The following is a 22072-nucleotide window of genomic DNA, read 5'->3' on the forward strand; positions in this document are numbered from 1 at the left end:
ACTCATCTCTCTCTGTCCAACTGGGAAATTGTTTTGGTCTTATTCCTTTATTCATTGAAAAAATATTAAGGGCTGATCAGTAGTGAACAAAACAAACCAAGTCTCTACTTTCACGTATTTTACAGTTTAGTGGGATTGAGAGCTAAGGGCCTTATCTATGATCACAAAGCTAATGTGAGGTAGAGCCAGAAATCAAACCCAGGTGTTCCAAAGCCCAAGTTCTTATCAACTACAATATACTACTACTCTGCTGTATTTAGTCTCTCTGAGCTTTGGTTTCCTTATCTACAAAACAGGAATAATGATGATATCTATCTCTAGGTATCTAGGTGCATAGAACACGTCCAGTAAATGTTAAGTCTTAATATTTGCTCTTCAGAAAAAGGAAAAAAGGATAAAAAGTATTTTCTGTTTTTAATTCCTCCAGCTAGTGGCCTCAAATTCTCTCTACTTTTTATGTCTTGAGGATGCCCCACCCCATACCAGTCTCCTGCAGCTACCACTATTCCTATTATACCCGTGTCTCTGAGTTACACAGAATAGGGCTTCTAAACAGTCAAGGGTTTGTGAATCCTTTCAAGATGACTTTGTGCCAGTGGGCTCATTTGTTAAAGCAACAACCAGAGCATCCCCATGTCTTACATCAGGAAGCAGACCAATCAGGTCTCTTTCCAGCACAGACAAGCATAGGCTAAGTACCAAGTTCATAGTATTTTCCAGGTTTACTGGTGCTCCTGGGTACATGGGTGGGGAGAGCTACTGGAATCAAGTAGTGCCTTTCCTCATGAGAAGAACTTTTGAATCAGGGTAAGTTCCTCACTTTTCCATCCTCCTCCCCTGACACTTCACTAGAACCGCACCTCTAGTTAGCTGGGTAGATGGCTGTCTGGTGAATGGAAACGAGGAAAACCCACATGTAGCTCATGCCGTAAAAAAAAAATCAGGGAGAAGACTTACAGCTGAATTTCCCTTGACTTTCTTTTCACTTTTTTTTTAATGGGATAGCATCTCTATTTGTTAAAGGGGGGAATTTTTTAATATATTTAGTGAATTTGAATGAAACCAATATGAATATTGTGGAAGAACAGAATTTTGTGGCTAGCTGCTTTTGGAAAATTCTTTGTAACTGTGGTCTCTTACCTTTGTTCATCATAGATATTTCCAGGTGATGATTTTTTTTGTACTTGTTCAGTTGTCTCATATCCCTTCCTGACAAACAGTTTTTACTTATATCTGATGAAACTTTATCCTTAAGTCCATTTTGTTTCGTATTAGCTGCAACGGAAATAGGAACACACTTGGTTGACACCTCCTCACCCTAAGCCTCCATAGACTAGAATTAAGTGAAGAGTCTTATCTTTCCCTGTTCAAGGCCTTTCATCTTTCCCTATGAATCATTATTTCCATCTTTTTAATGGTAATCTTGGCCCTCTTCTCAAATATCTTGTGCTGGGTCCACAGTGTTCCTGAAGTTTTTTTTTAAGATAGGAATCAAGAAGTCATGGGTATCCAGAGAAAGAATCCCAATTCCCCCTCCAGAGACTCGAAGGATCTGATGCCTGTGGCTCATGGTCTCTTACCAGCAAGTTCCCATGTGCATAGTACACGTGGAAAAGACAGGGCTTATTTAAGAATTCAGAGTATAGACATTGATCATCTTATCAGCTTCAGGATATTTACTATCCAGCAAACATTGATTGAGAGTTGAATTTGTGCAGACACTGTGCTGAACACTAACTATAAGCATATTGTATCATTTAATCCCCTCAAAAGCTCTGTAAGAGAGGTATTATGAACGCAATTTCAAAGATGAGGAAACTCAGGATTTCCAAGAATTGGTTATTTAACCAAGATCACAGAGGTGGTAAGTATCACAGGCAGAATCTGAACCCAGGTTTGTTTGATTTTCAGCTATAATGACTGAGGGATAAAAGCCACCCCAAAAATCTTTGACTCGGAAGAGTATACATTCCCCAAGAGAAGATGATCATTTAGTTTGTAAAATCCAAGCCGCGTTTCCATGTATGCACACTCACATATAACACAAAGGGACCTGCAACATCCTGAAGTCAGCCATGTTACTTGTCCCCTGGACAGCTTGAATTTTTTATTTTTGAAAAGAAGTTCATGCAGTGCTACATTCTTTGGCTTTATTTGCTTTGGTAAACAAATAAGCTGGAATTTGATATCTCCCCAAAGCTGCAGCACCTCACCCCTCCACCTGCCTCTGCTACCCCCTACAAGAAGTGTGGTATAGTCCCAGCCCAGTTCAGTGTTGACCTCTCTGATACTGTCCCCATGACTGCTGCCTAGGAAGCAGCATGCTTGTTCTCTCTCTGACACCACAAGTATCTGAGCTGTATCCTTTTGCAGAGTACTTGGGTTCTATTTCTTTAAGTTCTGCACTTTAAAGAGAAGAATAGTTGATATTGATGCCACAGGTAGCTACTGCTGCTGCTCTAGTTATCTTGAACACACTGCAGTTTTGGCATCAGGGATGGTACAGCCATCTAGATTTAGATGCATCTCCTCCTTAGAATGTCATCTTCTAACCTCCAGCATTATCATCGCCAAGAAGATAAGTTAATTTCTTCTGCTTTCAGCTTTGTTTACTCTCCTTGCTCCCTTAAAAGACTTATAACATAACTGCCTTGGATGCCAAGGACTCCTGCCAAATCCTAAGCGTGCACTCTCTCACTCTCGCGTGCTCTCTCTCTCTCTCTCTCTCTCTCTCTCTCTCTCTCTCTCTCTCTCGCCTGCTCTCTCTCTCTCTCTCTAGCCTGCTCTCTCTCTCTCTCTCTAGCCTGCAAGGGAAAAAAAAAAAGAGAGTAAATTCAACCTCATGACCCCTTCTTCTAAGCCAAGGTTGGAAGAGTTCTGATCTGAGCCAAGCTTCATAAATCTCGCTTGATTGTTGATGGTGTGGAGAGAGTGGGGGAGGGGAGCTGAAGAGAAGTTAGATGCCCAAAAAAGGCATTGTTAAGTCAAAGGGAAGTCTTGCACGCATGCGCCTGACCTCCTCTGTTAGCTTCTGTGCTGGAACATCCAATTATGTAAAAAAGAGTACTCCTTATTTGGAATTAGAGACAAGGGAGGGGAAGAGGCGTGGGAGTAGCAGTCTAAGCCAAGGAGTGAATCCAGCTTGTGCAGACTGCTCATATCTGAAAACAGAAGAAACTTGACAATGTCCCTGCATGTATCAGAATCAGGTTTAGGAAACTGGACAAATATGCAGGCATAGATGGGGTTGGAGGGAAAGAGGAGAGATGTACTGTGCTCCATTGATGGTAGAAGGTTTTAGGCAGGAAGATCCAGCCAAGGTAAGGAGTGAGATTTTTATGGAGTCCTGATGTAGAGTGAAGGAATGAGAAGAAGCTGGACCGGTTCCCTGCCTGGATGCCCAGAGCAATGCCATGATAAAAATATGAGCCAGGCCAGCAGTAGAGTACACGAATGCCACGTCCTGTGGTTCTGCCCTCCCCATGGCCCCGAAGATGGCATCAGACTCTGTGTCAAAAGGGCAGCAGACACATTCCTGGCATCTGCATCAGGATTTCTTAGTTGAAGAGTGAGTGTGTGTGTGTGTGTTCAGGGCACTAGGGAATGGAATAGCATGGCAAAAAGAGTAAGGAAAACAAGAAGGTTCTGTGATCTGTGGGCAAAGGAGAGTAGAAAAGTATGTGAAGTCAGGATATAGTATATAGAAGGAAGAAGAAAAGAATGAATGTGTCGGGTTTAAGGAGTCCAACAAGCAGTGGACCCAGGAGAGAATTAAATGGCAAGCTCTGGACCTTATGCCAGGCCAGAGAATTATCTTCATAGAAAAGAGGTTTCTCTACAAACCATCTCTCAGGAAAGGTCGGGGGAAGGTTTGTGGACAGTATGATGCCATTGGAGAGTGCTGTGTTATGAGGTGGGAACATTCGTCTTCCTTAAGGACAATTGTGAATGGATGACCACGAACTTTTTTGCCTCCTCTATTCTCTTAGGTCACTCCAGAATCTTAGGTGTTCTCTGAGTGGAGTCCATTCAACGGCCTCTTTCTCAGTGGGCATAACTAAGTAGCAGATGGATAAAGCCTCTTTCTGACATTGATTATATCTTAAGGGAAACTCCAGGCCTGCCACCTAAAGGGCACAAGCACTTGTAACAGGAAAGGAACTGACATTTATTAAATACTAACTGTACCAGGTAAGCAGCTATGTACTTTATGTACTAATGTACAATGCAGTTCTGAGATAGACGCATATTTCCACATTTTACAAGCGAGGAAAATGATACTCAGATTAAATAACCTTCCCAGAATCATAGAGCTAATAAGTGCCACACCCAAGATTCCACTTAAGTTATCCTGGCCTCAAAGCCCTTTCTACTATTCCATACAGCCTCCCCACTGTGCAAGCTTTCTTACAAAGCAGGGGCCACTAGAATTGGCCTCACTTGAAAGTTGCTGTGCCTTATTCTCATCTCATCTCTCTTGCTTTCCATCTGATTGGCCTCAGGGACACATGCATATAATAGTAGCATATAAATTCATTTCCATCTGCATATTCTGATTTTATTCTTAAAGCACTCCTGGATCAAAGATTGTATGATCTCCCTGAGGTATTTCTATTCTTCATCCTATTCCCAATCAGAAAAAGATTATCAAAGTTAAGATGCACAGTTTCTCAGGAAACGCAAATTAACAGTTTTTTCCCTTGCTCTGTAAACTTCTCTTTCCTTCAGTTCAGCTCTGGTGCCTTGTTGTATCTTACACCTGATCTCTTTCTATGCACAGCCTCCAGAGAAAAGTGCATACCTTTTCAAGAGCCCCAAATACAAAATTATCTCCAAGTCTTCAAATTTTCCTTTCAAATTATTTACTGGCCCTCTAATTATTGACTCAGACTGTTTTTAGAGATGCCGAAATTAATTTTTTGCAGTGATGGCTTTGCTCAGATTGTATTGTGCTTCCTTGGGGAAAAGGAAAGCTGCTTGTCCCACGCTTCTTCCACGAGACCTTGACAAAGAGAAGCTGTTGACTTCTATAGACTGGGCCAGGATGGGCCCCAACAGTCTCTTCTAATATATGAGTGGCCTCCCTGTCATATTTCTTAGGTGTCACTTATTCTACACCCATCTTAGGATGAAGACATCATGCCTTTCCTATCATGTACTGATAGCTTCTACTTGAATACATCTTTAAGGTTGTACCAGGTAGGTAGTAACTTGTGTGTGCCTATGCATGTTTGTTTTTGCACTCCTGTGTGTGGTGCATGTTCTTAAATCCTCATACACTCAAACAGAGATACAGAATTGATCATTGTAACAGTTAAGAAAAAAACAACTTCATGAGGTATTTAAACCTCAGAACCTTTTTTTCAAATCAAGTTATTGGTATCTCTTGCCCATCTGTAACTACAAATAGGAACCCAAGACAGCTTTTGAGGACAGTTTCAGACTGTAAGCATCTTGAGAGCAGGGACTAAGTCTTATTCACCGTTCTGTTGTAAGCACCTAGCCGTATGCATGGAACGCACTTAATAAATATGTGTCAAATGAATGAAGATCACGTGCCATTCCAATTTAATCAGTCCCTCTGCTTATCACTAGTAAGAATCTCAGGAGTTCCTCAGCAGTGCTGAGAGACATGAAACACAAATGTAAACTGAATCTGTCTTACATCCCTCCCCCACATTTGTTTAATTGACAGCTCCAATTTCCAGAGCCATGGTTGGGCCTGAGCAAAGAGGTTTTTCCTTTAGGCCCTTCAGGCGTCTCCCATTCTGGTGGCGCACTCTTTTCCAAAAGAACACAGTGCCCTCTGCCGTCATGGGCCTCCCACTGGGAGGCCCCATCTAAGCTTGCCCTCTCTGGAAGCATCTCCTGAGAGATGTTGTGTCTTCTCAACCTCTTTCCTTCCACATGGTGAAGTAAGAATATGGGCTTTGAAGTCAGACAGATCTCAATTCAAATTCTCTTTGAGGCATACTATCTATGTGACTTAAAATAAGTCACTTAACCTCCCTTTGCCTCAGTTATTATCCAAATGGGAATAACAGTGCCTAGCTCATGAAGTTCGTTGGAGGATAAGAGATAATAAATGAAAGTCTCTTGTTGCATGCCTGGCACGTGGTAGCACTCAGTAAATGTGAGTTCTCATCCGTCCTTACAAGCTCCATATTCCTTTTCCTTGGGGATTCTTATTTGCTAGAATAGTAACACATCTGATGTAGAGTAGAGTAGATAATATGTTTACATTTTAATGGTTTTTTTGGAGAGGTCTTTATAGTGAGCTTTCTTGGTGATCTGTTAATAGCAAAGACCCTAAGAGACAGAAAGTGATTTCTGCATCCTTCAAATCAGGGTCTCTTCCTTCATATTATCTATCTATCTATCTATGTACTTCATCCTATCTTACTCACATACTTACTTAAAATCTCCCCCAGTCATATCCAGAGCAGAAATTCAGTTTCTTTAGAACCAGGGAACTACCCCTTAACCCAAGTATTCTTAACCCTCTTCCTTTGCTTTCTAGGAAACTAACTTTATTTAGTTCTTGTTATGGTGACCTCTTTACACATAATTTTTGAAAAGTCTGTGTAAGATTTGACACCTATGTGTACTTATTAACTCTTCAGACATAGTGTGGCATTGTTTCTACTTCAAAGCCCTTTCAGCCTAAGAGAAGAGATAACCCTTAAGAATCAATTAGAAATATTGAACAATATGAGATATAGATCATAAACACAGTAAAAAAATCAGAAGGATTCTTGGGAGTAAATGTTAGGTAGGCTTTATAGAAGAAAGTGTTTAAAGCTAGACCTTGTAAGATAGGTATCATTTACACTGGTTTAGGGTAAATAATATTTCAGGCACTGAAACATTTTTAAAGAGGGGAAGGGGTATTTCTACTTTTAAATAAAAAGTAAGCTTTAAACATACTTTGAATATTTTCAGCCAGCCCCTTTCAGCCACACCCCTTTGTGTGTGTGCGCACACACAAAACAGAAAGAGAGATCCTTTTGTTTTGTTAAATACATTATGGAAAGCCCACCAGGCTAATGCTATTTGGGGGAGTTAGGACAGGGATTCTCCCTCTGGGCACTAGGTGGCGCTGCAGGTTAAACAATACCCATTCACCTTTGAGGGAGCCATAGTTTATTTTGCAATTACAGGTCCTTGCCTTGGTGGTGATAGTAATCAAAACCATTCGCTCTCTTGCTCCAGGATTCAGAGGCTACTTATCTGCCACTGACTTTTAGACAAGTCCAGTTTCTTTCAGCTTTCACCCTTCTGCCTTCTGTTCTGATTGGTCTTCAGCATACACTTGCTTCTCTGAGCAGTGTGTACTGCCAGAAGTTGCCCCTTTGAGTGCATCCACTCCTCAAGGATTCAGTGCCAGAGCTGATTCGTTAAGAACAGTTTTGACTCAGGAACCCAAAGGGAACCAGAAAGCCTACATTAATGAAACCAGCTGGACATCTGAAGTTGAAAAATTTTGTTAGTACTCTCTGTAAGCTAGTAGGTCTTATATTCAGAGCCTTTTTGGATACCAAAGTGTTAGATACACATCTCACTGAGGTAGAGATTATCTGTGCTAGATTGCACTGATATTGGGAATCTTATCAACCTGTTAAATAATCAAGGGTATTTACTATTGCTTTCAGCCATAGATGGAGGTCATTTGGCTCTTTCCTATGAACTTAGTTTTACAGACGTAGCCACATGTTAATACTTCGGTTTTTTGGGGTTTTTTTTGTGACCCTGGCCATGTGTATGATCACATGGCCTCTTTTTCTTTTTAATTGAGGTAACGTTGGTTTATAATGTTATAAAAATTTCAAGTGTACATCATTATATTTCAATTTCTGTGTAGATTACATCATGATCACCACCCAAAGACTTAATTACAATCCATCACCACACACATGTGCCTAATCATTCCTTTCTCCCTCCTCCCTCTCCCTCTGGTAACCACCAGTCTAATCTCTGTCTCTACGCATTTGTTTGTTGTTGCTATTATCTTCTATTTATGACTGAGATCATACAGTGTTTGACTTTCTCCCTCTCACTTATTTTGCTTAAATGCTTCAGTTTTGATCTCTGTCTTTAGACATAGACTTCACCAACTGCCCCATGGAGGAATAGACCTATTTGGTACTGGAACAGGGAGGGAATAGGGATGAATTGGTGGGAAATACACCTTGACCGCCTCCTGTTCTCTCCCTCTTGTTTTCTAACCACAAGTGGTACCCGTAAAGTCCTTACTATGTGGAGATACTGGAGATGCCACTGCATTGTTCTCTATCCTTAGTGTCAGAATAGATAGCTTTCTATTTGGAAAGCGTTTAAAATTCAGCCTGTAGACAGGAACCTGGAAACAAATACCTTCAGGTAGCCCTTCTACCCCAAGGTGATTCTGTTTATTATAGTCATTTCTCCTTCCCATGCTCCTCCCAATGTTTTTCTTGCTTTCTTAACTTCGACATCTGCTTCTCATGTTTATCCTTTGTTCTCTTCAAGGCTAGTTTTTTCCAGCTTACTCTAGCCATTTTCGCAGCATAATTTGGAACCCTACCACGTCTGCTTACTTAAATATAATCCCTAATTCTTCTCTTCCAAATCAGAAGAGCGGAGCATACTCTTGATTCTCTGATCTCTAATATTTGTAGAAGTTGGGGGTCGGCCCCATCAAGTAGAGCACATACTTATCACCTCTCCCTCCTGCAGTCTTCCCTCCTCCCTCCTCTCCTGTAGTGGTAGTTTTTGCCCAGAGCAGAGCCTGGAGATTTCCCTGTGGGAGAAAAACAGGGGGTCTATTGTTAAGACAACCTCTAAATTCCTGCCTTCTGCTCTCCTTTGTGTCTTGCCTTCCTAGTGCTCCAGCTCTAAATGTTTCTTTCCCTCTCACTCCTCTTTCCCCTCTACCAATATTCTTCTGAATGGGTGGCCATTTCAATCAGCCTTCCTCTTCTCTACCCACCTCACTTCCCTAGGCACTGAGAAAGGAAAGGGTCAGGATAACTACCTGGTGACTGAGAATGAGCCAGGCTTGCTGTTCACTTGGGACCAAGGAAAGAAGGAAAGAGACATTTTGGATTCTGCAGTCTCTGCAGAATGAAAGTTTCATTGTTTAATATATGGAGGTCTAATTTTAAGAAGGATTTTGAACTGTAGTCTTCAAATTACCCATAACCCCATGGGGTCCCCCCCAATCTTTTTAAACATTCCGTACAAAAGTGGTTCACTGCTCTAATATTTATATCCCTGAGCCTGCTGAGAGGAAGGTAAATTTTACAAAAGGGAAAACAGGCGTGAAATCCAAAACTCATTCAGGATTTTGCCATCATTTAGTTCCTTGGACCTGGCAGAATTTTTTAAGAGGATCTAAAGGAGTCTTTCTCTGACACATGCACAAACCCACAGAAGCAGTTTCAAAAATGCTTTCATTTTTCTCATTTGATCTTGATAACTTTGTGAAGAAGGCAAGGCAAGAATTAGTCCATTTTATTAAGAAGGAAGCCAGAACTCAGTGTTTATTCAATTTTTAAGTGGTCACACCAGCCTCAAACCTGTCTGTGGCTTTTCAGTGTTATATTCACTCATTACAGCACACTGCCTTTGTGAAACTTTTGTGACTCTTCTGACTACCAAGTTTATCTTTTCCCCAGAAGGGTATGAACTAGTTTTATGCTCGGTATTGGGGTCAAGCTTTGATGGCCTCTTCCTGACAGAGGAATCTCTCTGGCTTGGAGCAGAGACCTTCACTGTTCCAGAGACTCTGAGGGAGTTGCTGATTGGGAGAAAGATGTCCTGCTGCTGCTTTTACATGCATCAGATGAATAGCAGGCAGTCGCCCAAAAAGCATGACTTTGATTCTGCCTAGCTTTCAAGTCTGTCACCCCTGATTTTTCAGAGCTGGATTATGGTGCATTGATAGCAACATAGTATGGGGCTGAGAAAAGTTGATCTGAAGGTCTTCAGAGGTACGCTAGATTTGTGTAATAAGCTTTCAAATAGGAATCCTAAGGGTGTCACAATACTCAAATCTAGAACAAATTTCTAGACATCTCCCTTTGCAGTCAGTCTCATTTATCCCATGAACACAGAACCCCCAAGTGTCTCCCCCTCATTCTGTATCTGTTAGAAAGGTAACCTGACCTTTGCTTTTGTTCATTTTTTCCCCCAAACATTCTGCTGCCTTCGTTTCTTCTTACCAGTTTCAAGTAATGGGTTGGAATCAGTTCGATGCTGCTCCATCCATCAGGGGCACTTCCCAGAATGTAAGTGTGGCTCTCAGTCTTTATAAGCCCTTTGCTTTTGTTTGACTTTGAGTCTCCTCTATTCTCTGGGCCTATTTGCCAGGAGAACTGACAAAAACATAGGCTGCTGGCAGCTGTCTCTCTCCTCTAGGATCTATAGAATGTGCCAGATATGAAACATGGCTGACCCACTCCCTTGACTTCCACCTCTCTTCCCTTCTAGGGGAGTGTATAACCAGGAGTGAATTGCATGGATTAATCATGATGACTTCTTAATTCTAGTTCAGCTGACTTATTAGCCAGTATACTTCTTACAACATCTACCCTACAGCTGGTGTATTGGCACACAGTTTAATTTTAATATTAGCTTAAACAAAAGATTATTAGGAAAATAAATCTGCCAAATGTTTATATAAATAGATATAAAATGCCAAATACAAAAGATTTCTAGATTGTCCACTTTTTTTAATCTTTTATTGTCCACCTCCATATGCTTGAATATTTAAGAGCTCACTATTCTGTTGCTGCTTTAAGCATTGGGGTGTTTGCTTTCTGCAGAGCTTATTTTGAGCAATGTGCCGTGCTTTAAGACCGGTGTTTGTCCCACATACAGCATTAACTCACTTAGTAAATAATATTTATTGATTACCTGCTCTGTGTCAGACACTATGTTAAATTATCAAAATACAGAAAAGACCCAAATTCCTACCCTAGGAAGTTTGATATCTCATCAGAGGTGCAGTTTTATAAATAAACAGAGCGTAATGTTAGCATTTTAAAAAGAACTGTATATGCGATTCAGAGCAGGGGCTAAGTAATCAATTATGAGAGGCCCAGGGAAGGCTTAAAGAGGAGATGACATCTGAGACAGGATTTAAAGGATGAAGGGAAGTTGAGAGCAGATATTGGAAAATAAAGGATTGAAGGCAGAGCAGTAAAAAAGTATGGCATGTTTGTGGTACTCAAAGAAGTCAGGTATGTTTGGGAATACGTGATGTGCAACAAGAGTGGCCAAAGATTACAGTGAAGAGTTTAATAGGCGCTGACTCGTACAGAGCCCTCTGAGCCATTCAGAGAACATAGAGTTTGTCCCCCATTTGGTGGGAAACCGTTTACGAAATTTAAACAGGTGATGACATGATCAACTTTGTAATTTACAGAAATCACTTAAATAGTGCTATGGAGGGTTAATTATAGGAGGCGAAGTTAGAACCACGGAGACAAATTAGGAAAGAATTGCACTGATAGAAATGAAAGGTGGTGAGGACCTAAACTAAGATCATTGCTATCAAGATGGTAAAGGGGTGATGAATTCCTGAGATATGGGAGGTAGGATCAACTAGAGTTGTTTTTGTTGTTGTTAGTGCCGTTGAGTTGATTCTGACTCCTAGCACCCCTGTGGACAGCAGAGTGGAACCCTGCCTGGTCTTTTTGCACCATCCTCTCACCTTCCAATGCTCCATCAGACAACATTCTGCTGCCATTCATAAGACTTTCATGGCCAAGTTTTTTGGAAGTGGGTGGCCAGGTCCTTCTTCCTAGTCTGTCTACTCTGGAATGACACTAAAACCTGTCCACCATGGGTGACCCTGCTGGTATTTGAAATACTGGTGGCATAGCTTTCAGCCTCACAGCAACATGCAGCCGCCACAGTATGACAACTGATAGATAATGATGTGGTTCCCTGATTGGGACTCGGACTGCAGCAGTGAGACTGCCAAACCTTAACCTCTAGGCCACCAGGGCTACCTCAACTCGATTTAGTAATTGTTTAAATAATTATGTAGTATTGCAGGGGAACATGTGGCTAGGGACAAGGAAAAGGGCAAATCAAGAATGACTCAGTTTTCTACCTTGTGGTTTGAGAAGCATAACTGATAGGATGGTATAGTATCTTTTTGAACAGTGTATCTGAGTTTTGATTAAAAGTCTGTTGTTGCTTATTAAATCAACAGAGTATCAATAGATTATCTACTTTTGTGTAAAAATAAATGAGGAAGCATGGTCTGTATCTCTAATAATTTTGAGATTTTTGATAGAAAAGGACCTGGAGACCTAGATTGCATTTTCATCTTTTTTTCTATCTGTAAGTTCTGTCTTTGGAAGAAAAAGGAAAATGTGGAATGAATAGTAAACTGTGTAGCTAATACAAAGGGAAGATTTTTTAATTTTTTGCACCTTGGCATGGGATACTCACATGGTGGACTCCTAACTATAGATGGCTGTGGTTAGAGTAACTCAAGGATAGTGGAAAGATGTACTTGCCGGGAGACCCATCAACTCAGTGAAGAGGAAGAAACTGAAAAAACAAAAATTGAGACAAAGCTAAAACTAGATATTATGGAAAACACTTGACAGAGAAAGGACAGTGGAGGTAATGAGAGGTACTAGAATTTACAGAAGCATGTAACAGAATGAGATAAAGAATAATAGTTTTATATGCCATAATAACACATGAACTTAAAATTTTAACATGAGAAGTTATCATTGAGAGTTTTGAAATATGATTAATTCATTCAGTAAATATTTGATGGCTAATTGCACGAATGAGACTATTACAGTAAATGCTGCGGAAGATATCCAAATGAATTAAGTAAGATCCCTGCCCTCAAAACCTTACAGTCTTATTCTTTTGGCACTTAGAAGAAGCTCAACCAATGTGTGTTGAGTAGATGGAATAAACAAACACATGATTCCAATGAGGAAGGAAAAGAATCATCATCTCATGAAACGAGGGTAGTTAACTGGGATCAGATTCTAGAGGAACATATATAAAAAGTAGAGAGATGGGACACATAGTGAGTAATGGAAAATAATAAGCAATACAACTAATAAGAATGGTGTTCAGTAAGCTTAAACTCAGAAGGAGCTGAAGTTGTGGATAAATGTTATGAAAAGACTTTTTTAAAAAAACACATATTAAAAACAAGAAAACCGGGGGCCAGCCCGGTGGCGCAAGCAGTTAAGTGTGCGCGCTCCACTGCGGCAGCCCTGGGTTCGCTGGTTCGGATCCCGGGCGTGCACCGACACACCGCTTGTCAAGCCATGCTGTGGGGGCATCCCTTATAAAGTGGAGGAAGATGGGCATGGATGTTAGCCCAGGACCAGTCTTCCTCAGCAAAAAGAGGAGGATTGGCAAGATGTTAGCTCAGGGCCAATCTTCCTCACAAAAAAAAAAAAAACAAAAAGAAGAACAAAGAAAATATAGGTAAGTTGTTTGGAACAGATGCTGCAGTATTAACTGGTTACATTGAGAAAGTATTTATTCAACAGTGAATTGGTCTATCATTTGCTAGGCCATTTGATTTCTATTTTCTCCTTCAAGGAAAATGGTCTAACAGATGAATTGAGCAAATATGATTAAATTAGAATTGAAGACTAAAATGGGAATGAAAATAATAAAAGAGCATATAACCTGTTGTAAAGCTCATGTACCTGACCCAGATGAATTATATGCCATAGAATTGAAAGAATTTATATTTATCATTGAAAACCTAAGATCCTTAAGAATATTGCCATATGGAGATGTGTGAGTTGGAGATGGACAAATACCTTGCCTTTTAAAAAAGAGATACAGATTGTCGATCCTGATATTTATCTCTGGAAATTTCTGAAGCAGATTATTAAATAGACGTTTTGTAAACACTTGGGAAGGGAAATGACGAGCCCTAGAAACTGGTTTGTGTTCATTGGGAACATACACTGCCTGATTAGTATGGTTTCTTTCTTTAGCAGGATTATTAGACCATTAAATGAAAGGAATGCAGCGATCATTACACTGCGTATAGATTTCAACTACCTTTTGCCATATTTTCATAACATCCATATGGACAAAAATGGACATACGTGGCCTGGACTGTAGTACTTTTAAGTGATTCGTGGCTAGTTGAGTATTATTAACCCAAGAGTATCTAATACATGGATGTCAACCTGGAGGAAAATTTCTCTGATAGAGTATTGCTCTTGTTCTTATGCTGTTCAATTTTTCATCAGTAAATTTGTAAGTAGCTCTAATCTCAGAGGTATAATTAATACTCTGGATAACAATAATCAAGATTCAGAAAGATTTAGAAAGGTTAGAATGATAGTCTAAAACCAACAAGATGAAAATTAATAGAAGCAAATATTATAAATCAGAATTTAGATTTTTAAAATATTGCAGAAGTATAGAAGGGCAAGACTAGACTTAACAGAGGGGCATGTGATTTTTTGTTAAAGTACATATGTGGACCTGGGTTCTAGTTGACTGCAAATCCAATGAGTCAAGTGCTTTGATGTGTGTGCCCAAAAAGCCAACACAGTTTTTGACTATATTAATAGAAGTATAGTGTCTGGATCAGGGAGGGCACTAATCCTCTGCATTCTTTGCTGGTCAGGGCACATCTGGAGGTTGTGTTTGTTTCTGGGCACTCCATTTTAAGAGAGAATAACAAAGCAGCACATACCCAGAGGATGAAATCAGAATGAGGAATGGTTCATTTCTCTCCATTCATCAGACATTTATTGAATGTTTTCTCTGTGCTCAACTTTGAGGTTAGCGGAATCAAGTACGTAGAGCTTGCAGAAGAGACTTAGGGGAGAAATAATAGTTGAATTTACAAATGCAAAGTGTTGTCTTTTGGAAGAGAGATTTGACCTAGTAACTTTAATACCTTCTGTCAACTCCAGAGGGTAGAAGACTAGAGGTTACAAGGAGACAGATTTTGGTTGCCAGTATTTAAGAAGCATGTCTAATGAATTGAAATTATCCTTTTCAGGAATCAAGCAAGCTCCCCAATGGCACATTCCTAATTGGTGGCAGACCTAAGATAAAGGCCCAACTTTCTGGGTTCACAGGCCAGAACCCTTGGCTATGCCATGACATTACACAAGGATTGGGAGGAGGTTAGATAGAGATAACTGCTTTCCTTCCAACTCTAAAGTTGTGTGTTCCTATAAGCCTCTTGCTATGAAGTGCTCCTTTCTGGTTCTCGGTGTTCCTATGTGTGAATTGGTGAGATTGGAATAGATAACCTCTTAGGTTCAGCAGATGATTTCTTTAACTTCTTTCCTTGAGTAAGTATGCTTCAATTCTTAATGCATATTAATTTTATATTTGTAATTTGTACATGGCTAATCAAAAACAAAAACTATTTGTGGCTGATATACAAGTACGGAACTCAGCTTCTTCAATTGTGGTGGATAGTATTTAGTCTTCCCTTGAAGCACGTGTTTTACAGATGTGGATCTGTGATTTAAAACATGAAAGCAAAAATCAAAGAAGTTGTGTAGACTCTATGAGCCATTTTAGATTTCACGATAGTCATTGGGAGAAAGAAACAAGAGTTTCTTGCCCTTGAAGTTCATTTCCTCCACATTCTTCTCCCAACTCAAGGCAGGAAAGCATGGTGACCCAGATACATAGTCAGAGGGCAACAATGCTAAACTTTCTCAGACACAGCTGAATATCATGGGTCTAGCTAGTTACAGGACTGAGCAGTCTAGAGCTGAGAGCTGACAGGGAGGAACTGTCTGTAAACATGTGAAGGGGCCATGGCAGGAAGGCAAAAGCCTGGGAAAGGATTCAGAGGGAAGGGAAGTATTACTTTTTTCTTTTTTCAGATTTTTTTTTTTTTAATCAGATGCGAAATTGGCAAAAGCAGTTGTTTAATGGGAAATGCCCTGCATCCGCACTATCACCCTTAAGATTTCCTTTCTCTCCACCCTGTAGATTGGGGCTACTGATTTAATGAACAAATACTTGTAGTAATGTGTGAGGACTGTGGGTACATAACACAGTGTTCACGGTTTATGCCATTATAAACATGTTACAGGGTGCTTGGGCGTGGGTGGAGGTGGGGAGTGTTTCCAGGCAGCTAAAAATGTGGCATAGGCTTTTCCCCCCTTCTCTTGAAACTCCTAATTCCTTATACTATATCAACATTTTCAAACTTTTTAAAAACTTTAATCCACAGTAAGAAATACATTTTACATCCTGACCCACTATGAACACGCGCACACACGAACAGATACACTTCTGATATATCTATATATACATAGACATATGAAACAAAAGGGTCCCAAAACATGAGATGCGTTTTTGTGTTTTCTATTCTAATCTGTTTTTATTTAGATGTTTTTAAATGTTGTCACAAACCACAAAGCTGATTACACGGCCTCTAATGCTGTTCTGCACACAATTTGAAAAATGTTGTGCTACGTCCACCAGGTTTAAAATGACTATAAAAGTGGCCTGACACATTGTATCCAAAAGACCCTAAGTCTAAGGTAGTGATTCTCAACTGGGAGCAATTTCTTTCCCTCAGAGGACATGTGGCAATGTCTGGAGACAGTTTTGATTCTCACAACTGGTATCTAGGGGGATTAGGAATGCTGCTAAACATTTTACAATGCACAGGACAGCCCTCGACAACAAAAAATTAGTCCAAAACGTCAGTAGTGCCAAGATTGGAAAAGCCCGCTCTAAGGGTAATAAAATGAGTTGACACTTCCAATCTACTGTAGAGCTCTTTAAAATGATAGAAGCTTGAACCTGATCTTCCTTTCCTCTCTCTTTTCCTCTGAACTGTATTTGTACGTTAAGATGAGGTTGGAGCATAATCACCCTTGGGTCTGTCTGCAGAGGTACAGCCCAGCTGATAGAAAGGGTACAAGGAATGAGTCTGCTCTTCTCTTCCATTTAGACTGCACCAGGCATTTGGTTAGAATATTGTTTATTGCTCTTATGAATATTTTCTATGTTATGATTTCACTATCCACCTCCCCCTGTCTTCCCCATTAAGCCATTCAGGGCCCTTACTCCTCAGCCATAGCAGCTTTCTTAGAAAAGAAGTGAAGGGAATTGGGCTAATTAGATTTGACATTGTCCCTCAAGCTCTCTCCCCTTACTCGTAAAATTTGATTCTGCTGTTTTGATGGGAAATGACCTTCTACTAACCTTGAAGTGCCATTGTAAGCCCTAGTATTAAACTGTCTCCTTTTTAGCCACTGCTTCATTCCTCTATCTGTAGCTATTTCAGACCAGGTTCCTTTGAACATGGCCTAGACGTGCACTCCCTCTGTAGTGGAAAGCTCTAATCTCCATGTCCTCCCTCCTTCCACGTCTGGCATCGGAGAAGCTCTTGAATGTCTCAGTGTCAATCCGCTGTTGCTTTTTTCTCGTTTTATTGGCTATTTCTGGGCCCCCTGTTAAGGCTTCCATGTGCTCTGAGTCATTCAGAGATGGCCTGACAGAACAGACCTGGTTTGGCTTTTTTTCTTCTTCTTCTTTCCTATGGGAAAAAGGTAGGATGGTAGAAGGAGGTATCTCTAAATCAAATATCAAAACTAGAATAGTAGTAGAAAATAAAGCCAATGCTATTTGAGGCTGTTCTCTACCATATTTAATTTAGCATAGTTACCTCATCTGTCTTGTATTACATAAACATTAGCGTTAGTATTTAGTAAAGGATTTCTTATAAATAATTTATAATAAATAGTCAGAGGGATATGTGTGTGTATCCACCTTGAAACTTTAGATTTCTGTTAGCATAATAGTAAGTGGTACCAACAGATTCCAAAAACTGATGCTGGAAAAGCTCCTGTGATACATTGGACTTCAGACACATAAATTCCATTCCTTTTGCTTCAAGAGTGCTATAGGGATGCAGATTTCTTTTTAACCTTCCCACTCCTAGGTTAAGAATAGAAAGACAACATCTAGGATAGAGAGATGAAGGGAACTAGTGAGGAGGAGTCAAGGCGTCAGTCTCTCTTTTAACACTCCAATGCCTAATCTCTTTGCTTTCTCTGCTGTAGCTTGGTTTCAGAATAAGTCGAGCAGGACTAAGAGAGTTAATAAAGTTAGATTAAAGCACTAGTGGTGTGTATGGAGCTTCCCTCGAGAGGATGATAGAATAAAAGGGAAAATGGAGACGGAAAGGAGAGAAGAGATCATTGGATGAAGACATCCCATTCTCTTCATTGTTACCAGTGGTTGGTTCTATGCTAGGTGATAGGCAAGGCACATTATACGGAATCCTCGAATCTCGCCGTTTATAACTTAAAAAAGGCATTGTGTGTAATAATAAAGCATGCCTTAGAAATTGGTCTACAGCTCATAGATGTTTTTGTATTGTATGAGGGGCAGGGCAGTTTGGGCCATGGAGGTAGTGGTGGTGGTGATTTTCTTGGTTTGGGCTTTATCATTTTTTCCTTCCAGATTGGGATTCATCACTCATGATGAGATACCATACCTGAAAAGTTCTGTGAACAAGAAAGATTTGCTGCCCTTAGTCTGCTCCACAGACTGCCTGGGGCTGGGAAATGAAACCAGGCTAATCCCGAATGTCCAGGAGAATGCCTGCGCTTTCTTAGGCACAGGCATTCTGGGCAGGAGGAGAATCCTGAAAAGAGTTACTGTTTCAATCTGTGTAGTATAAGTGTGTGTGGTGTCTTTTACCTTGAGGTATGAAACTGACTAAGGAAAGTGAAACTGCAGCACCTAGCGAGCAGAAGCTCCTTTCTAAATTCTTTCCTCTTTTTAGGCATGGAATTTGTTTTATTTCTGCCAGTTTGCACAAGTCCTTTTTCTTATTTCTGGGGCCTTCTGTTGATCAGTTCTGTGCCTCAAGGTTTACAGTGCTTGACAGTGTCCTTGTTTTATCAGCAGCTGATATTTTACTTGGAGATTTCAGTCGTTTTTGTCAGTTAGTTCTGCTTAGCTCCCACAGTTTGATTGGACTCACTGACTCATCCTCATCATCAAGGGTTTATTTTCCCTTTTTAAAAAACTTTGATTCTTCCCAACATTCCCATTTAGTGCTTGATAAGTTATAGTCCTGTGGATTTGTATAAATTTATAAATTCATATTTTGCCACATGCCAAAATTTGTTTTGGACCCAGCTTGTGTGCTTGAGTTGCTAAGTCACCATGAAAGAGAACAAAGAGGACATCCTTACCATATGCAGCATGAGGTCCTGTTCTCATGGGGTGAATTAACATTAATTCAAAACAATTAGACTCTTATCGTAAGACATGCCCAGAAGATGACCAGGGTACCCAGATTTGCTGTTGTATATTATGCTTAGTCTAGGAAACATTGAGAGGATGCTGAGATACCTTTGAAGAGTTGAGTGGCAGGCATTATTGGCTCCAGAGGACAAAAGTAAGAGCACTCTGGCTTATGATATGCACATGGAAATGAAAAACTGAGCTAGAACTAATTCTAGCTGATGGTTCTTGTTTAGGATTCGCCTGGCTCCTTGGAGGACTTAAAGATGTTGGTTTTCAAGACCTTGCCTCTCTCCCTCACATCACTTAGATGAGACTAAGCATTGACCTTAGCAAAAGTCGCACAAGCATATGTGGCTTGAGGTGTAGAAGAGAAAACTTGGCTTAAGAGAGTGAAGTCATTTGATTCCCTACAGAGAACCTGATCAGGTCATTGCATCCGCCTCCCTTTGGTGACCCTCTTCTATAAACAGGAACAGGAATTCTTGCTACTGGATCCCTTTCGTCAGGCGTCTTAGGCTCGCTGAATGAAAAGCCCTATAAAAAGGAGATGAAGCCCTAATAATAACAAATACGATCGTGATGGCTATTTTGGGCAAGAGCAGCTTTGTGCCGCTCTTGATCTCCATCGATGTCTGCCATTCTTGCCCTGCCATTACCTTTCAGACTTTCTATTCTTAGAATCATTTGTGAGCCCTGGGCTTGGGGGATTGCAGCCCCCAAGGCTGGAATGCTTAGCTTGAGTGGAATGCAGACTGTCTGGCAGAGTGGAGGTTAAATAAAGTTTGCGTTGGCAGCTCCCTCTGCTCTTGGATGGGCGACCAGTAACTTGGTTATAGGAGCAATGGCATGAGCTGCTGTGTGGTCAGTAGCAAATAGTCTTCCATGCATGAGTAGAAGTTGTTGACGTCCACCCATTATAGTCATAGCCATGCCAGTCTCAACTGTGGTACATACTGAGGAGGCCTCAGCAGTCCTGAACCTCAGCTGGTAACCGTATCACTCTGAAAACATGCAGGGACAAATAAAGAATAAGGTTGAAATGTCTTGCGAGAACTGCAGGTTTGTTGTATCTGCCCTCTCAGAGTTATTGACTCATTTTTGAAAGTAAGACAGAGGGGGAATTTTTCATTGTTAATAAGAACAATTGTCAGTCAATCAACACATATTTCTTGAGCACCAAGGCACTGTGGGAAATTTTTTGAAAGTATGACACAGAACTCTTGTGGCACTTATAATTTAGTTGGAAAAGTAAAGCTATAAACACATGAGAAAATAATTAGTTTATTATTTATAATATTTATAATTAAAAAAAATATTAGTTCCAAAGCTGTACTGTAGAACTAAGTGCCAAAGGAAGTCTAAGGGAAGAGAGATTACTTCTAGCTGGAATGGTCAAGAAGGATTTCATGGAGGATATGGGGCTTGAACAGATCTTGCCATAAGGGCAGACTTCTTCTCCTGGAGAGGAGAGGGCCTTGTCGCTGAGAGGACTATTATGAGCAAAGGGCAAATGTAGGAAATCCTCAAGACAGCTCAGGGGTACTTAAAGACCAACCGGATTTGTGTAAAATCACCAAACCCGTAACTATAAAGGCTGCATGTACACGTTACTGAGAAGTTACAATGCTTCGCACTGGAAGAGAGTTGAAAGGTGCATCCTTGCCCAAGAGATAGAGGCCCCTTTAGTGTTCTGTTCTGTAAAACCCCTGCTCCAATATATGGCTCATAGTGGACACTCAGTAAATAACAATATTGTTATTATTATTATTACTGATCTTCGAATGCTGTGATCCCAAGTTGTTGAGTTGGCTTGGTTTCATTTGTGAGAGTTGGTGCTAATTTTGCTCTGCCCTGTTTTGATTGCTCACGTGATTCACACCTTGCTGCGCACTTTCTTTAGGTTTATGTGACCTTCCTTCTCTCTTCCACCACAGGTGGCTAGAGGTGCAAGTAGCTAATCTTACATGTCCACAGCGCTGGGTGCAGTACCTCCGGCTTCTTCAGGAATCCATCTGGCCTGGTGGAGTTTTGCCTAAGTATCCGCGGCCTATAAGAACCCAGGAGCAGAAGGTGGCTGCTGAGAAACAGGCTTTGCAGAGCCTGATGGGAGTCTTGCCAGGTAATTGGACAATGAGATTGATTCTACAGATAACCATTCCCTTCCCATCCTGCTTTGCCACCATTACTCTTCACCCTTCCCTGTTTGTAAAAGGGCCTTGAATGTGGCTAGACTCAGAAAGCCACCATTTCTTAGGCTAATAGGAAAATGATCAGGGCTCTGATTCTTTTACCCTTCAGCCAAGTGATGCTGAGGGAATGGAAAGGATCGCTATGACCACACCATAAGTAGTAGGTGAGAATCGTGCAGATATTTGGGGTAATAACTTGGGGGCAGGTCCGGGGAAGCTCTGTGTACACCACAGGGGCAGGTCTCAGAGCCATTCCTACCAGATGAAGACTTCAGGTTCTCTGACAGCTCATGGCATTTTGGACCAGGGAAGAAAATATGTCCTGCAGAAGCTCAGCCTTCCTAAATTAGAGCCATTGAATAAGGTACATGGTCCTTAGCAGTAGATAAAAATAAACTCTGAAAAGGGTTTTTTTCCTTCACTTTGTGTAGTTTTCAGAGGGCAGGGAAGGCAGTTTGTTGCCTATGGCCATGCTATGGTAAGCAGGGAACAGTAGTGAACTCTTAGTTCTTGACAATTTTGCTTACTCTTATTACCTTCTGTTCTCTAACCTAAACTGTTACATAAGAAGTACCTACACTGTTACTTTAGTAACAGATTACAAAATTATTTCTTGAGGCCTGTTCTTATTTAGACACCTA

At 40.7% G+C, this 22072-nt stretch overlaps 1 protein-coding gene across 9 annotated transcripts in view; it reads left to right on the plus strand.

The window, feature by feature from the left end:
- SNX19 (sorting nexin 19) overlaps nt 1–22072 on the plus strand; it is a 41004-nt gene that overhangs the window by 15981 nt on the left and 2951 nt on the right. For 3 of the 9 annotated variants that reach the window (XM_058544790.1, XM_058544793.1, XM_058544792.1), the window contains one exon: nt 21177–21361. The exons of 1 other annotated variant lie outside the window; for it this stretch is intronic. In XM_058544790.1, coding sequence (XP_058400773.1) covers nt 21177–21361 — 185 coding nt within the window. Of the gene's footprint in view, nt 1–710; nt 2716–3989; nt 5200–21176; nt 21362–22072 lie in introns of those variants that run through there. 5 more of the 9 variants (XR_009220738.1, XR_009220739.1, XR_009220740.1 and 2 more) reach the window with 5 other exon arrangements.

This window comes from Diceros bicornis, chromosome 7 (genome assembly GCF_020826845.1).
Source record: "Diceros bicornis minor isolate mBicDic1 chromosome 7, mDicBic1.mat.cur, whole genome shotgun sequence".
Lineage (NCBI taxonomy): Eukaryota > Metazoa > Chordata > Mammalia > Perissodactyla > Rhinocerotidae > Diceros > Diceros bicornis.